Raw genomic sequence first — 17761 nt, forward strand, 5'->3', positions numbered from 1 at the left:
CTACGCTGCAAGGATCTCATTCACATTTGATAGAGAAATCAAGAGCTTTACAGACAAGCAAAAGCTAAGAGAATTCACCACCACCAAACCAGCTCTAAAATAAATGCTAAAGGAACTTCTCTAAGTGGGAAACACAAGGGAAGAAAAAGACCTACAAAAACAAACACAAAACAATTAAGAAAATGGTAATAGGAACATACGTATCAATAATTACCTTAAACATAAATGGATTAAATACTCCAACCAAAAAACACAGGCTCACTGAATGGATACAAAAACAAGACCCATACATATGCTGTCTAAAAGAGACCCACTTCAGACCTAGGGACACATACAGACTGAAAGTGAGGGGATGTAAAAAGATATTCAATGCAAATGCAAATCAAAAGAAAGCTGCAGGGGCTTTCCTGGTGGCGCAGTGATTGAGAGTCTGCCTGCCAATGCAGGGGACACAGGTTCGTTCCCTGGTCTGGGAAGACCCCACATGCCGTGGAGAGGCTGGGCCCGTGAGCCATGGCCACTGAGCCTGCGCGTCCGGAGCCTGTGCTCTGCAACAGGAGAGGCCACAACAGTAAGAGGCTCGCGTACCAGAAAAAAAGAAAGCTGGAGTAGCAATACTCATACCAGATAAAATAGACTTTAAAATAAAGAATGTTAGAAGAGACGAGGAGGGACACTACATAATGATCAAAGGATCAATCCAAGAAGAAGATATAACAATTATAAATATATATGTACCCAACATAGGAGCACCTCAATACCTAAGGCAACTGCTAACAGCTATAAAAGAGGAAATTGACAGTAACACAATAATAGTGGGGGATTTTAACACCTCACTTACACCAATGGACAGATCATCCAAACAGAAAATTAATAAGGAAACACAAGCTTTAAATGACACAATAGACCAGATAGATTTCATTGATATTTATAGGACATTCCACCCAAAAACAGCAGATTACACTTTCTTCTCAAGTGCCCATGGAACATTCTCCAGAATTGAACACATCACGGGTCACAAATCAAGTAGCTTCAAGATGGTGAAAGAGGGCTTCCCTGGTGGTGCAGTGGTTGAGAGTCCTCCTGCCGATGCAGGGGACACAGGTTCGTGCCCTGGTCCAGGAAGGTCCCACATGCTGTGGAGTGGCTAGGCCCGTGAGCCATGGGCGCTGAGCCTGCACATCCAGAGACTGTGCTCCGCAATGGGAGAGGCCACAACAGTGAGAGGCCCGCGTACTGCAAAAAAAAAAAAAAAAAAAAAAAAAAACCTATGGGCTGCAGCAAAAGCAGTTCTAAGAGGGAAGTTTATAGCAATACAATCCTATCTTAAGAAACAAGAAACATCTCAAATAAACAACCTAACCTTGCACCTAAAGCAATTAGAGAAAGAAGAACAAAAAAAACTCAAACTTAGCAGAAGGAAAGAAATCATAAAGATCAGATCAGAAATAAATGAAAAAGAAATGAAGGAAACAATAGCAAAGATCAATAAAAATATTTGCAAATGAAGCAACTGACAAAGGATTAATCTCCAAAATTTACAAGCAGCTCATGCAGCTCAATATCAAAAAAAAACAAACAACCCAATCCAAAAATGGGCAGAAGACCTAAACAGACATTTCTCCAAAGAAGATATACAGATTGCCAACATGAAAGAAGCTCAACATCATTAATCATTAGAGAAATGCAAATCAAAACTACAATGAGATATCATCTCGCACCGGTCATAATGGCCATCATCAAAAAATGTACAAACAATAAATGCTGGAGAAGGTGTGGAGAAAAGGGAACCCTCCTGCACTGTTGGAGGGAATGTAAATTTACAGCCACTATGGAGAATGGTATGGAGGGTCCTCAAGAAACTACAAATAGAGCTACCATATGACCCAGCAATCCTGCTATTGGGTATATACCCTGAGAAAACCATAATTCAAAAAGAGTCATATACCACAATGTTCACTGTGGCTCTATTTACAATAGCCAGGAGATGGAAGCAACTTAAGGGTCCATCGACAGATGAATGGATAAAGAAGATGTGGCACATATATACAATGCAATATTACTTAGCCATAAAAAGAAATGAAATTGAGTTATTTGTAGTGAGGTGGATGGACCTAGAGTCTGTCATACAGAGTGAAGTAAGTCAGAAAGAGAAAAACAAATACCGTATGCTAACACATATATATGGAATCTAAAAAAAAAAAAAAAAAAAAAAAGTGGTCATGAAGAACCTAGGGGTAAGAGGGAATAAAGACACAGACCTACTAGAAAATGACTTGAGGATATGGGAAGGGGGAAGGGTAAGCTGTGACAAAGTGAGAGAGTGGCATGGACATATATACACTACCAAATGTAAAATAGATAGCTAGTAGGAAGCAGCCGCATAGCACAGGGAGATCAGCTTGGTGCATTCTGACCACTAGAGGGGTGGGCTAGGGAGGGTGGGAGGTAGGGAGACGCAAGAGGGAAGAGATATGGGGACATTTGTATATGTATAACTGATTCATTTTGTTATACAGCAGAAACTAACACACCATTGTAAAGCAATTATACTCCAATAAAGATGTTAAAAAAAAAAAAAAACAACGGAGCTGGAGGAATCAGGCTCCCTGACTTCAGACTATACTACAAAGCTACAGTAATCAAGACAATATGGTACTGGCACAAAAACAGAAATATAGATCAATGGAACAGGATAGAAAGCCCAGAGATAAACCCACGCACCTGTGGCCAACTAATCTATGAAAAAGGAGGCAAGGATATACAATGGAGAAAAGAAAGTCTCTTCAATAAGTGGTGCTGGGAGAACTGGACAGCTACATGTAAAAGAATGAAATTAGAACACTCCCTAACACCATACACAAAAATAAACTCAAAATGGATTAGAGACCTAAATGTAAGACTGGACACTATAAAACTCTTAGAGGAAAACATAGGAAGAACACTCTTAGACATAAATCACAGCAAGATCTTTTTTGACCCACCCCCTAGAGAAATGGAAATAAAAACAAAAATAAACAATGGGACCTAATGAAACTTAAAAGTTTTTGCACAGTAAGGGAAACTACAAACAAGATGAAAAGACAACCCTCCGAATGGGAGAAAATATTTGCAAACTAATCAACGGACAAAGGATTAATCTCCAAAATATATAAACAACTCATGCAGCTCGATATTAAAAAAACAAACAACCCAATCCAAAAATGGGCTGAAGACCTGAATAGACATTTCTCCAAAGAAGACATACAGATAGCCAAGAAGCACATGAAAAGCTGCTCAACATCACTAATTATTAGAGAAATGCAAATCAAAACTACAATGAGGTATCACCTCACACCAGTTAGAATGGGCATCATCAGAAAATCTACAAACAACAAATGCTGGAGAGGGTATGGAGAAAAGGGAACCCTCTTGCACTGTTGGTGGGAATGTAAATTGATACAGCCACTATGGAGAACAGTATGGAGGTTCCTTAAAAAACTAAAAATAGAATTACCATATGATCCAGCAATCCAACTACTGGGCATATACCCAGAGAAAACCATAATTCAAAAAGACACATGCACCCCAATGTTCACTGCAGCACTATTTACAATAGCCAGGACATGGAAGCAACCTAAGTGCCCATCGACAGATGAATGGATAAAGAAGATGCAGTAAATATATACAATGGAATATCACTCAGCCATAAAAAGGAACGAAATTGGGTCATTTGTAGAGACGTGGATGGATATAGAGACTGCCATACAGAATGAAGTAAGTAAGAAAGAGAAAAACAAATACCGTATATTAACACATATATGTGGAACCTAGAAAAATGGTACAGATGAACCAGTGTGCAGGGCAGAAATTGAGACACAGATGCAGAGAACAAATGTATGGACACCTAGCGGGGAAAGTGGCGGAGGGGGGAGAGTGTGATGAATTGGGAGATTGGGATTGACATATATATACCAATATGTATAAAATGGATAACTAATAAGAACCTGCTGTTTTTTAAAAATTAAATAAAATAAAATTCAAAAAAAGAAAAGAAAGTGAATAACTTCGAAATGAATGGATGTTTTTGAGATATTTTTTGTTTTCTTTTGTTTTTTGTTTTTGCGGGACGCGGGCCTCTCACTGCTGTGGCCTCTCCCGCCGCGGAGCACAGGCCCCGGACGCGCAGGCCCAGCGGCCATGGCCCACGGGCCCAGCCGCTCCGCGGCATGCAGGATCCTCCCGGACTGGGGCACAAACCCGCGTCCCCTGTGCTGGCAGGCGGACTCCCTACCACTGCGCCACCAGGGAAGCCCTGGTCTTCACTTTTTAATAAACAAATAGATTAGAATCTAGGTAACTAAATCCAGAAAGGTCATTGTTTTACTTTCTTCCTAAAGTACAAATAAACATCTTCTCCAGGATTAAGGAAACACTTGGACAGATTCACTCTTTTCTCCCACACGTAGGCAACATCCCAAGTCTCTATCCCCTAAATCCAAGAGATTCCTTCATTTTCTGCACATCAGATGACCACATGAGCAAACAGCTTCCCATGATTTTCATCATGGTGGGTCCTGTCCTATGTACGGTACCTCCTTAGGCTTCACACCTGACACAAGGACAAGTCCCTTGGAATTCTTCATTTAGAAAATGGATTTCATGCCCTTCTAAATTTCACAAAAATTTACTGCAGTTGAAAAAAACAGGGTTGGGGGAGGCTATTAAACAGTTATAACAAATGGGTTTCTGGAAATGTTCAGATAATTGTTTTTTAAAAAAAAAGACAACTCTGGTCATAGAACTTAAAGATACAAAAAGCAAATTTGTATATCCATCACCTTAGTCTCAATTATGTCATTGTAATACGTGACCTTAAACACTAATGACTCACCTATTTCTCACTCATCCTTCTGGGATTCAGGTTAATGGTATCATTATCTAGGACCAAGAAGGCGCATGGTAGTGAGAAGAGAATGATGGCCCCAAAGATGGAGGATTCTGCTCAGAGATGGCACAGGCTGCCTCATTAAATCCATTCATATTTCACTGGCTGAAAGAAATCACAAGGCAAAGACTGAAATCAACAATTTGGAAAGTATAAGCCTTTTGGAAGACATGGCCTGATTGGGCTGGTGCCATGAAATATTCAGTCCCTATAAAATATATTGCACGGGGGCTTCCCTGGTGGCGCAGTGGTTAAGAATCCGCCTGCCAATGTAGGGGACATGGGTTCAAGCCCTGGTTCGGGAAGATCCCACATGCCACGGGGCAACTAAGCCCGTGAGCCACAACTACTGAGCTGGCGTGCCTGGAGCCCGTGCTCCACAACAAGAGAAGCCACCGCAGTGGGAAGCCCCTGCTCCCGCAACTATAGAAAGCCCGTGGGCAGCAACGAGGATCCAACGCAGCCAAAATAAATAAATAAAATTTATTTAAATAAATAAAATATATTGCACGGGACTTTCCTGGTGGCACACTGGTTAAGAATCCACCTGCCAATGCAGGGGACACGGGTTCGATCCCTGGTCCAGGAAGATTCCACATGCCGCGGAGCAACTAAGCCCATGAGCCACAAATACTGAGCCTGCACTCTAGAGCCTGTGAGCCACAGCTACTGAGCCCACATGCTGCAATTACTGAAGCCCATGTGCCTAGAGCCCGTGCTCTGCAGCAAGAGAAGCCACAGTAATAAGAAGCCCACGCACCGCAACAAAGTGTAGCCCCCGCTCACCGCAACTAGAGAAGGCCCGCACAGAGCAACGAAGACCCAACACAGCCAAAAATCAATCAATAAATAAATAAAATTTTAAAAAAAAGAAATGACTTTTTAAATTTTTATTTATTTATTTATTTATTTATTTATTTATATTGCAGTCCATCTATTTGGTCAAAATTATTGGCTTCTACCCCTAAAGTACACAGAATAATCTTACCCTTCTCCACCAGGCACAGTATGAAAGATTTTTCCAAACACAGTTAGGACTCAAAGCCCAACACCTCCATTCACACTCAAAGCAGCTGAAAGATCCAGATATAACTCTTCCTCATCAAAATATCAAAGAACAAAAGCCCATGCTATGAGCTAGTTGGAACATGGACTGGATCAATGTAATATCCTGCCATGATATGGAAGAAGAGGAGGGACACTGCACCCATTGAAACGTAGCAACAGCAAGATTCAGATGGGGGGATGTTTTGAGGAAGAGCTCCCTTTAGCTGAGAATGCTTTTCCCCCTAGTTAGGTCAATGTCTGATCCTAGATGAAGTCCTTACACCAGATACTTGGATGTCTTCTATGTTGCTTGGCCTCATTTGTAGGGCTATAGAGGCTATACCTCTTTGAGGGTTTTACCATCTGGATATAATATGAGGGGGTGCAGTTCACAAAATATTGTTTTTATCCAAGCTAAGTTTCTTTTAGTTAAAGCATGTGAATTTTCTGGTAATCCCACACATATATGTCAACAAAGAAAAACACACACAATTAAAGATGAATTAACCTATCTAATTATATCTATTTCCAGGTGCAATTAGCCCATCCCCCAATTCATTGTGCCTAATATTTCTGTTTCTCATCTTAAATATCTTGAGTTTATCAGTGTCTGTGGCAAAAGCACATACCATTTTTTTTCTGGTGGCAGTTTATAGTAATGCTGTCTTAAATAATAGAAGAATGATTGGTAGAAGTTATAATGCAATCACTGCTTTAAACCAAAGGTTTTAAGCCACAACCCAGGTTTTATTTTTGCTTTTTTTTAACTGTGTAAACTTTTTGTTAGAAAATATGTCTCCAAGTTCGTATTTCCTCATATAAATGATACAAAGTCTGCCTGTACACGTTATCTTGCAGTTCATACAATCTTTCTATCCCCTTCCATTTTTCCTGTTAAGGAACACATTTCTTTCTGAGCTCATTTCTCTCTAGCTGTTCCCAAGGCAATAGTAGCCAAGAGCACATGAGTCTTGACAGAGATATTCTGTTGTCCTTAAGTCAAGGCATAGAATATTTGTCGCATTTCCTGCCTTCCAGTTTTTCACAGCTGACGTTTACCAGAAAAAATTTACAGCAGCAAAATTTACAGTTGCCATCTTTTCAGGATTCAATAAATTTTTCCATCACCCATGGTCTAGCCCCATGACAAATCCACATATATATTTTTTTCTTGTTAAAGTCATCACTTCAAAGTAAATAATTTAATAATTGTATCAGATGATTGTATTCAACCAGAGAAGCAGAATCAGTGTGTATGTGGAGATTTATTGCAAGGAACTGGCTTACCTGACTGCAGAGAAGCCTTCGCAAGTCTAAAATCCGTAAGGCAGATTAGAACTCTTGGGCAAGAGCTGATGCATCTATCAACAGGCAGAATTTCTTCCTCTCAGTGAAGCCTTCACTCAGTCCTTCTGGCCTCTCAGATGATTGACTTAGGCCCACCCAGATTATATAGGATAATCTCCCTTAGTGAAGTGATTATGAACTTTAATCACATCTACAAAATACCTTCACAGAAACTCCGAGTAGGTGAGTGTTTGAATTACTAGGGTCTGTAGCCTAGCCATACTGACACAAAACTGACCAGCTCTGTCCATACCTTGTCAACCTGGAAACCATACACATCTCCTGAAACCATAAATAATTTCCAAATAAAGATAATAACAAAGTGGTATTTCTGCCTAATATGGTGCAACTATCATGCCTACAAGAGAAACATGCTAATCCTTTCCCCAAAGAGGATGCAACATCCTTGGCTGACGTGAATACTTCTCTTTTGATGCCCCTTAAATACGGTGATTTAATGTTAACTATTATTAACACATCTTATATTGGATCATCAGGGAATAAGAGCAGGAAGAAAGCAAAATATTTTGTTAATATTTATACAAACATATTCATAATGCAATCCTCATAATTAGTATAACCTCATTTATGCAAATGGTCACATGGTAATAGCTGGTATTTGTAACTTTTCTTCTGTTAGGGAACCGTTGACCAAAACTGCCCGCCTTGGCCAGGTATGATAACCGCTTACCTGAGTTGTCTCACAATAGGAGGTCCTGATAAAGAATGAAGTGCAACTAACCAGAATTCAGGCGGGGCCAAAAGGAGGAGGGAGGAGACGATGTGTCCTGCCAACCTCCCAGAAGCCCTCACGCTGAAATCCATCTTGACTGAGAGATGGGTGCGCCACCAGGAAGGATCCTGAGTCAGACGAAACATGGGCCAATCAAGATGACTGGCCAAAGACAACCTGGAAACTAACCCCATTACCATAAAACCTGAGACAGTGAGCCCCACAGGGTCCTGTTCAGTTTCAGTACCAACATCTGTATCATTTAGTGTTCAATCAGAGAAACAGAATCAGTAGCATTCTGAACTCAAGTCACACAGGGAACTTGTGAAATTATATACATACTTGTGTGTGTACATACATACATACACATACACAAATAAAGACATTTATTAAATGGAAATGGCTTATACAATTGTGGGGACTGGCTAGGCAAGAATGAGATTTCTAGGGTAGGCCCTTTGGAAGGGCAGGCTGAAAGTCTCTGGCAGGAGATGAAGCTGCTGTCCATAGGCGTGATTTCTTTTCCTTTACGAATGCACCCAGATTTGCTCTTAAGACTTTTCGCTGATTGCATCAGCCCCACCCAGATTATCGAGGATAATCTCCTTTACTTAAATCCAACTGATTATATAATTCAATTTATAGAATACCTTCACAGCAACACCTAGATCAGTGTTTTTTTTTAATAACTGTGGAATATAGAATAGCCAAGGTAACACATAAACCCTACTAACAATAATGGAAAGAAATTTGTTTCAGTAAGGGCTAAGGAAAACAGGGAGCCTACAAAGTGAATAGGAATATCGATCTAATATTAAAATAATATCATCAAGCCAAAATAACTAAGAAACAGGAGTACTAAAAATTATAGAGAACAAAGCATATATTATAATATATATTGATACATACATATGTACTATGTAAAGTAGAAAGCACAGATTCTAAGTCATATTTGGGGAGATATTATAATAGATGCAAAATTAGAATCTGGTAGAATCTGTATTTCCTCTTAACCTGATTACTTCAACTCTCTTCTGAAAAGTGTTAAATATTTAATGAAGGGATTAAATAGGAGGGTATTTAAGAAATGGGTGGGTCACTCTGGGTGTTTTATAAATCCTGTGTCTTGCTTAGTTGTCCACTCATCTCTGCAGAATCTGGATACCTCTTCCCAAGATGGATTTGAACAGCACTGCAAGTGGTAAATTCCCATCTGTGTTTTGCTCTCTTCTTTGATAATGCCACATGCTTTGTTTATTTTCCAGAGTTTATAAAAAGTAAAATCCCAATTATGATTAGAGGAATAGGTTGTTAAAGCAGGGGCTGTTTTGCAGTGATAAGTTGTATCAGGGGATTGATGGGTGCTTTGAAGTGAGAGAATGCAATTTCAAATTTAAGAGACAGCCGTGAGTCCCATATGTGGGTTTTCAAAAGTCTTAAAGTTAACACTTTAAATGGAGAAAAATATATATGGAATACATAATATTTTATGTTTAGTTTATATCTAATAATTTAACATTTTATATTTATTTAAATGTATTTTATCATAAAGTATCAGTTTTGTGTATTGTATTTAATTTATCCTTTTAATGTTTTTCTTGTTTTTGTTTTAATGTTTTACTTGTTTCATTTATTTCCATTTATTTTCCTAACTCCTATTTTCTTTGCATGTAATTTTGTGGATTTCTAGTAACTTCTTCCTTTGGTAACTCAGAGATGACAGACTGTCATTTTTTCTATTATATATATATTTGACCTGTATGTCTCCAATTTTTTCTTTTGGCCACGCCGGGCTGCTTGTGGGATCTTAGTTCCCCAACCAAGAATTGAACCCAGGCCCTTGGCAGTGAGAGCATGGAGTCCAAACCACTGGACCACCAGGGAATTTCCATGTCTCCAATTTAGAATGACTTTAGGTATATCCCTAAAGTAAAAATACAGAATAATCATTGGATTTACAGACTTTCAACCTGAAGTAAGATACATGCTCACCCAGTTTTTAATCCATAAACATATCCTTCATAATTCTCCCCATTTTCTCTTCATCAGACATACTATTACAAAAAGAAACCTGGCAAGGCAAGATTATTTACAACCAGAGTCAAAAGAATATCCTCCAAGCATGGTTTGAACATGACCCTTACCCTGAAAAAGCTAACAGGAAACAACTGGCCAAGGAAATTGGCATTCCAGAATCTAAAATTCAGGATAGTATCAGGTTTCTATTTCATTATCTGTCAGGTTCAAGGTAAAGAGAAAGGCCAAGCTTAGCACTGGCAGGTGATTCTCTTATGTTGGGTATGTTTCCTAAAGGTTTTTCCTGTTAAATAATATTTAAAAAAAAATAAAAACAAGAATTACCTCTTTTACCAATGGTAGAAAACTGTTACTTCTTTTACCAATTGGTTGGGGGCATTCACTCTTGGAGAAAAGAATATACTGGTTGAGGCTCTCCAAAAGGAGATAATTAAATCAACTTCTGAGATTTAGAGATTATAGGAAATTGGATCACTATGATAATGATATGGTATCAAGTACTGGAATATATACTGCAGAATAATGATTAATGTATAATTATGAGGAAACTGTGGGGTAAGCACTCATGTAAATTCCCAATTCTCAAGCTAGTTTTTTTTTTTCACTAATATCTGAAATGTGATTCATACACAGGAGTGTATGAAATAAAATCCCATATTGTATCATTTTGAATAGAACTACTGATGTAAAAATAAAAATAAACTGGATTTCTTCAGTCAGCAAAAAGATAGCTGTAAATAATACAATTATACCAACTGAAACAGTATTGAAATCAATAAAGGTCAATAAAAAAGGTGCTTTCAGAGGAGAATAATGAGTTCAGATTTTTGTTATCAAAAATAGTCTCCAGGGGCTTCCCTGGTGGCGCAGTGGTTGAGAGTCCGTCTGCCGATGCAGGGGACACAGGTTCGTACCCCGGTCCGGGAGGATCCCACATGCCGCGCAGCGGCTGGGCTCGTGTGCCATGGCCGCTGAGCCTGCGCGTCCGGAGCCTGTGCTCGGCAATGGGAGAGGCCACAACAGTGAGAGGCCCGCGTACCGCAAAAAAAAAAAAAAAAAAGTCTCCAATAAGTCAATATATATAAGGGCATCAGTCTGAGGGGACGCTGGGGAGAAGAAAAGTTCCCCTTTTCTTAATGCATTTGTTTTAGGTGTAGGAAAGAGTTTTCCCAAATCCCAGAATAAAGTGCACTTTGGGGGACTATCTAGTGATTAGCTGCATGAGAGGTACTAGGCCCATTTGAACTGAGGTGGAGGATGGCAAGTCCAGGAAACAATGTAGGATGAGGTTAGTTCTGCAACTGTGTTCGGTAACTTACTCATTAGTTTCCAGTTTCCACTTGGGCTTAAGACTTCTTATTGGAAAATATTTTTATTAATTAATTTAAAGAATAGATATAACCTTTTAGCACAATGCCTGGGATATGAGTGCTACATCAGATATTGGTTATAACTGACACCCTAATCTTACCATGAATTATCAAATTATCAAAATAAAACACTCAGAAATACTTAGAAAGCACCTTGCAATGTCAACTCCAGTAATGAGGAAACAAGCAGAATACAACTGGCTATGTTAGTGATGATAGTTTTAAAGCAAGATATATGGGGTCCCTAGGAGTTTCATTATCTATTGCTGACTATGGAATGAAATAAGTAAAAGTGTAGGTGAGTTAGCCCTGCTCTTGACTGTGGCTAATTCTACTGCCCTACATAAAGAAATTCTTTTCTAAGATCAATCCCATATGTATTGTGTATTATGAAATGGTATTCTAATGAAAAGTTGATACAACACAAGGGGGAGAGAAAGAGAGAGAGAGAGAGAGAGAGAGAGAGAGAGGGAGAGAGATTGATTGACTTCCTTTGAGAGAACTACACTGTTTTTCTTAAATCAGGGAAATTTATTTTGGATACCCTGAGGATGACCATACAAGAAATGCTAACTTGAGTTGAGAGCAGATTGTATACCATCCTGAATTGTATGCTAATAATAGCATCAATCCCAGGATAACACATTGTCTTTCTCTTAGGGGTATTATCCCAAGAGCAGTTGATCAATTCGTTTTGTTTAACTGCATTGATATTTGGAATGACACAGAATGAATTACATGACTTTCACGTCGTCTTTTCCCACTCAGATTTGGTTTAAAAACCACAGAGCAAGACAGAGCCCATTGGGGTTCAGCTCCTCCTAGGAGAAGACCAAACCCATGGACAGAACCAGCCTCAGCCTTATACTCAAGGTAAGAACCCACCAGTCCAAATGCAGTTCATCAGTGGGTCCCATTGAGAGGGGAATCAATTCTGCATGTTGTGCCCAAATTCTCCACAAAGAATCCTTAGTTTTGGAGCCAGTTACAGCTTGTTCTGAGCAACCTAAGGTCATCAATATAAGCATGGTCCCACAGTGGCTGGGACAGACAGGTTCTGAGCAACAAAGGCTTTGGACTTTTTGGTCCTGCTGCTCTGAGCAGGGCAACATCCTCCTCTTCTGTCATCTCAGGGGGATTCAGAGGGAGTAAGAGGTCAGCACTATCTTCCCAAGTTTGAGTTTCCAGCTTGAATGCAAAAATGTCCTAAAAACCCTATTGTCCCTGCGTTCTCTTTTAGAATACTTACCAAAAGGAGCCACACAAGACTACACATCGGTTCCAAGATCTCAATCAAACATTCTAGCTCAAGCCTTCAAGAGGAACCAATTCTTTGATATTGCAAACAGGAAAACACTAGCCAAACAGGCATTCCAGAATCGAGAATTCAAGTAAGTTTTATGTCTATGGCAGCAAATATCCCTAACCCATTAAACGATGTTACCCCGAGTGGTTGCTGGAAAACCTTGACTAACCTAGATTACCACAGCAATCAAGGACAAAGGCCTGGGATAGTAAACACCTGGCGTTGCAAGTCACATTCCTGCAAAAGGAAGAATTTTGTAATCAAATTGTCAGTGGTGCATCTATTCAGAATCACCAGCAGCAAAACTGTGGGAAAATGTGAAAATTAATGCCTATTTTGAGAACACTCTCGTTAGGTTTTCTAAAGCTTGGCACTGCTGTCATTTTGGGCCAGACAATTCTTTCTTGGGAGGGGCAGTCCATGCCAGGTATAGTGTTTTTCAGCATTCCTGGCCTCTACCAACTAGATATCCTGCCCATCTCTCCTTCCCCCACTTTTAACACCCCAAAAAAATCTACAAGCATAATCAAATAGGGGAACAAAAGCACCCTCATTAGTACCTTCTTCTACCTAAGCTATGGGGATAGTGGTTCCGTATACATTCAACGCTCATGACTAGGAAGCATGTTCATAGGTCTATCAGCACAATGACCCTCATAAACACTTATCTGTGTTTATTAATCCTTATTCAGATTTATACACGTTTACAAGGTATGTATTCCTGTGCAAACACTGATTAATAGGAGGAAAATGTCAACCTCGTCAAGAGACCTTGTTCCCTGATCCATCGTTGAAATTGAAGGGTGGATCCTAAAGCATATGCCTTTTTAGCCAGTTTCAATTCATCTATAGTTGATTGCTGAATGTGCTATGACCTAAATCTATGTGTTTGTATGTATGTATATGTATACATATACACACATAAACACACATATATATACACACATACTTATGCATATGCACATATATACGTGTCCACACACATATGTACATATATACACATACTGAACACATGAACAAGGGCAATTAATTTCATATATATGTATATATATATACGTATAGACACACACACACACACACACACACACCTCTTGAGATTTGGGCCTATATAATAGGCCCTTTGCTTTACACAGTTTGAGAACAGCCAGAATCGCTTGTCTTATGATATCCATGTCTCTGTTTTTCTCACGGAGATGTGGTTTCAGGACCCAAGATCTCTGTACCCTGGGCAGAGCACAAGTGAGCCTGTGAATTCCTTGGTATATGGCCCAAATGGGAGACCTGGTATGACAGCTCAGCAGCACGAAATTGACCTATGTACTCTCCCAGGCAGATCTCATCATTTTGCTTCCTCCAGTTCTTTCAGCAGGAACCAACCATTTCTACCTGTTCTTCTCCCATCCCACGTATTCTGTCCCTTGTGCGATCCAAGGACAAAGTGTCATGATGCAGCCCATGCAGGCTGTGCAGAGAGGAGAGAACTCTCCCTCTATTCTAACACTTGGGAATTATGTGCCAGCACTGCTGACTATGGGAGGAGACCCAGATACTCAGTACCCCTTCTGGCCCCAATACCAAGAACGCCAGGATCACCAAGAACAGACTGACATGGGAGTACTGCAGTTGGAAGACTATTCTCAGCCTCAAGCTGAGCACAAAAAACCACCACCACAGGATCTGAGCCAGGTGGACATATCTTACTTTCTGCAGTGATGGGATGAGTGCTGCCAGGCTCTGACTGCAGAGCGGGATCCTCAAAAAGGGACCCACTGAGACAGACTGGTGGCCACACCACACAGAGTCAGCTGGAGAACCATCTCATGCCCTCAGCCAACCGCACCAGCAATATATAGAAACCTCAAGAAGCGTTTAGGTCAACTCCTGCCATCCACAGATTGTCAGTAAAAGGTACAAACTTTTTTGAATCCTGATCCACAGGAAGAGGACCCTCCAGGATTTTCAGGTTCTTCTGAACATTTTGCAAAGCTCACCAGGGCTTGAGCTTCAGGAGGAAGAAGATAGCATTCTGAACCTGATCCAGTCCTCCTTTCTTTTGATGCAGATCACAGCAATTTAAAGAACAATGAATAAGGAGGTCATCCTGTCAGAGGCAAAACTAAAGCAGGGGGAAGGAAAAACCACTTGGAAACCCACATGGAGGTTGTTTTTCTTGTGGGCAGTGGTTATCTTCTATACTCCACTAAGTGAAGGATTGTTTCCAAGCTCCACACTGCCTATGGAAGCACCATGGGCACTAGGTGGTGGACATGTCTACTGAATTCTTCCAGAAAAAAAGTATTTTACTCAAGAATATGACCTTCTCTCTGTAATCACCATGTCCTCCACGGTCTGGAAAACCCACAAACTGTAACCTAACTCAGGTGAGAATAGATCTCTGAGGGACATATTAGAACTTCTTTCCCTCCTGGCATCATGAGAGGGCAAACTTGAAATTAGTTGACTGTGTAGAAAACGAAGGGATGCTGTACTTCTTGATGATGTGAGCTCATAAAAGTGAGCTTTTCCCCAAAGCTCCGAGGGTTTAAACTGGGAACTAGATACTACCTCAGCATCCATCATTACGGGAATGATTAAATGGATTTGGACAAATCCATAATACTGAGTAATCTTCACTTAGAAGTGTATTTCTACTTTGACTATTTAAAACATACAAAAAATTACAAGGAAATTATAATAGCAATACCATATCATCACTGAACATAGTCTAATGATGCTAATATTTCCACTTTTTTAGTTTTTTGTATATATTTGCATATATGTATATATATATGTCCATAATATTTCTCCTCTTATTATAAATACATTATACGTTCATCTAAAACCTGGGATAACCATTCTCATTCTCAGTCTTCCCCCCTCTTTTGAAAAGGTAAATTCTGAAAACAGATTTTGGTATATGTGGGTTTACCTTGGCAATAAAAATGTCTTTAAAAAATATCACTTCTGGGCTTCCCTGGTGGCACAGTGGTTGAAAGTCCGCCTGCCGATGCAGGGGACACGAGTTCGTGCCCCAGTCTGGGAAGATCCCACATGCCGCGGAGCGGCTGGGCCCGTGAGCCATGGCCACTGAGCCTGCGCGTCCAGAGCCTGTGCTCCACAACGGGAGAGGCCACAACAGTGAGAGGCCCGCATACCGCAAAAAAAAAAAGAAAAAAAAATCACTTCTTTGTTCATTTTATCAATTTGCTTTCTGTTTTGTCATATTTGCTTTGTTTACTTTCCATATGAAGGTGTTGAAAGAAGATCAGTACGCATACCATCTAGTTCTACAAAGATACCAGTTTTGCACAAATATAGTCGTGAGGTGGACATCCTTCTGGTATCCGGGTGCGTTACATGCAGGAGTTCTCTAGATGTTTATACACTGAAGCACAAGTGCCAGAATATTCCAACATCAGTATTTATGGCCAAATAACACTCAGCACAAGTTATTTTTCCTAATATGAGCTGTATCTTCATTAACCACTTAGGGAAATAAAAGTCACATGCGTATGTGCAGGTATTAGTGGCACAAATCTACAAAAAGAATCTGATATATTTAACAGTGTTGATACCATGCCTAGTTTGATTTTTAAATTTCTCCCCCACATGATTCTCATGTGGTCAGAGATGAGAGGTCCTAGTATCTTTCCTGTACTTCAAACACATACATGGACAGAGTTCTCCAACTTATGAAAACAAGTCTGATTATTTGTGAAGGGAAAACTATACATTTGTGTCTATAATCTACTTCTTCATTTATATGCATATCTGTATCTCCATGTTTATATGTATGGATCTATGTAAATATATTATCTATTGTTCATCTACATTGTCTCTACAGCTCCCCTCCATACTCTTTATGCCTATCTCTATATCTACACATCTAACTATAGCCTCTGGAGGGAGACAGATGGGATGACCTTCTCTAGAGAAATAGGTAAATTTTCACTTCTGAAGCAAGCAGTGGGATTAAGTCTCTAGAGAAAAAGGTAAGGAACAGTATCTGACCAAGAGAACCACGTTGACCAGTTCAGAATCTCCTGCAAGTCAAATGTCCCTTTCATGGATTGGGTGACCAGACATCCTATTCTTATAACAGACTGAGGTGACCATGAATGTGCACTGGGCTCACAGCCAGTGGAGGCCTTAAAGGCTGTCATGGTTGAGGCCTCTACAGCCTGAAAGCAGGGCTGAGAACATGGATCCTGCAGGGTGGCAAGTCCAGTGGACCTTGCTTGGTGCCCACGGCTGGAGCATCTGATTGCCCCATCCCAGCTCTGCCTCCAATAAAAGGCACCTGCCCTCTTCCTAGAGGCCCCTTGGGTCCCAACAACCTGGTCCCTTAGTTCTTGGACCCCTTGGGGCTGAAAACCTTTGGATGGGAGGGTCCGTGGATGAGGTCACGCATCTCGCAGGCCAGTCCTGGTCCAGGTTGTGTCCACTGTTTGGGTGATGGCCAAAGTGCAGACTTCACCTCTGGAGCAGAAATCACTGTATATCCTCTGGAGGGGGCATTGGGGATTTAGTCACTAGCTGTGCTGCCTGCTCCTGGGTAGAATATTCTTGCCCCTGAAGAAGGTGACTCGTCCGTACAATGGAAGTTCTTAGCAGACCCTAAACTCCCTGACTTTTATTTGGGTATACACCCTCCCCTTTCAGGCCACATTCCCAAGGAAGGATACACAATCCGCAGCCCAAGGAGTATAGTTCTTAATCACTCTCTGTCAATTTCATTTACCCTGCAGAGAGGTGGAGTTAGGAAGGGGCACGTGTCACAATTCTGGCCAGTGAGATGTCTATGAGGGGCTTCTGAGAAAGGCTGCCCACCAATAAAGGAGACACTTAGGAGGAAACCCTCCCTCTTCAGCTGCTGGAGCTGTAGCTGCCACCTTTCAACCACAAGGGGAGAAGCTGACAGAACACGTTAAGGATGGCAGAGCAGAAAACTAGAACCTTAAAGCCACCCAACCTCAGGGCTTCTTGTTATATAT

General features: G+C 40.5%; 1 protein-coding gene across 1 annotated transcript; it reads left to right on the plus strand.

Annotated features, from left to right (window-relative positions):
- Positions 1–7455: 7455 nt before the first annotated feature.
- DUXB (double homeobox B) lies at positions 7456–14540 on the plus strand (the record flags this gene model as incomplete). Its single annotated transcript, XM_079907887.1, is given in 6 exon segments — positions 7456–7504; positions 10104–10265; positions 12702–12852; positions 13460–13478; positions 14097–14477; positions 14481–14540. Coding segments are annotated over 6 exon segments (822 nt in total).
- Positions 14541–17761: the final 3221 nt, after the last annotated feature.

Source organism: Stenella coeruleoalba, assembly GCF_951394435.1.
Source record: "Stenella coeruleoalba genome assembly, chromosome: 20".
Lineage (NCBI taxonomy): Eukaryota > Metazoa > Chordata > Mammalia > Artiodactyla > Delphinidae > Stenella > Stenella coeruleoalba.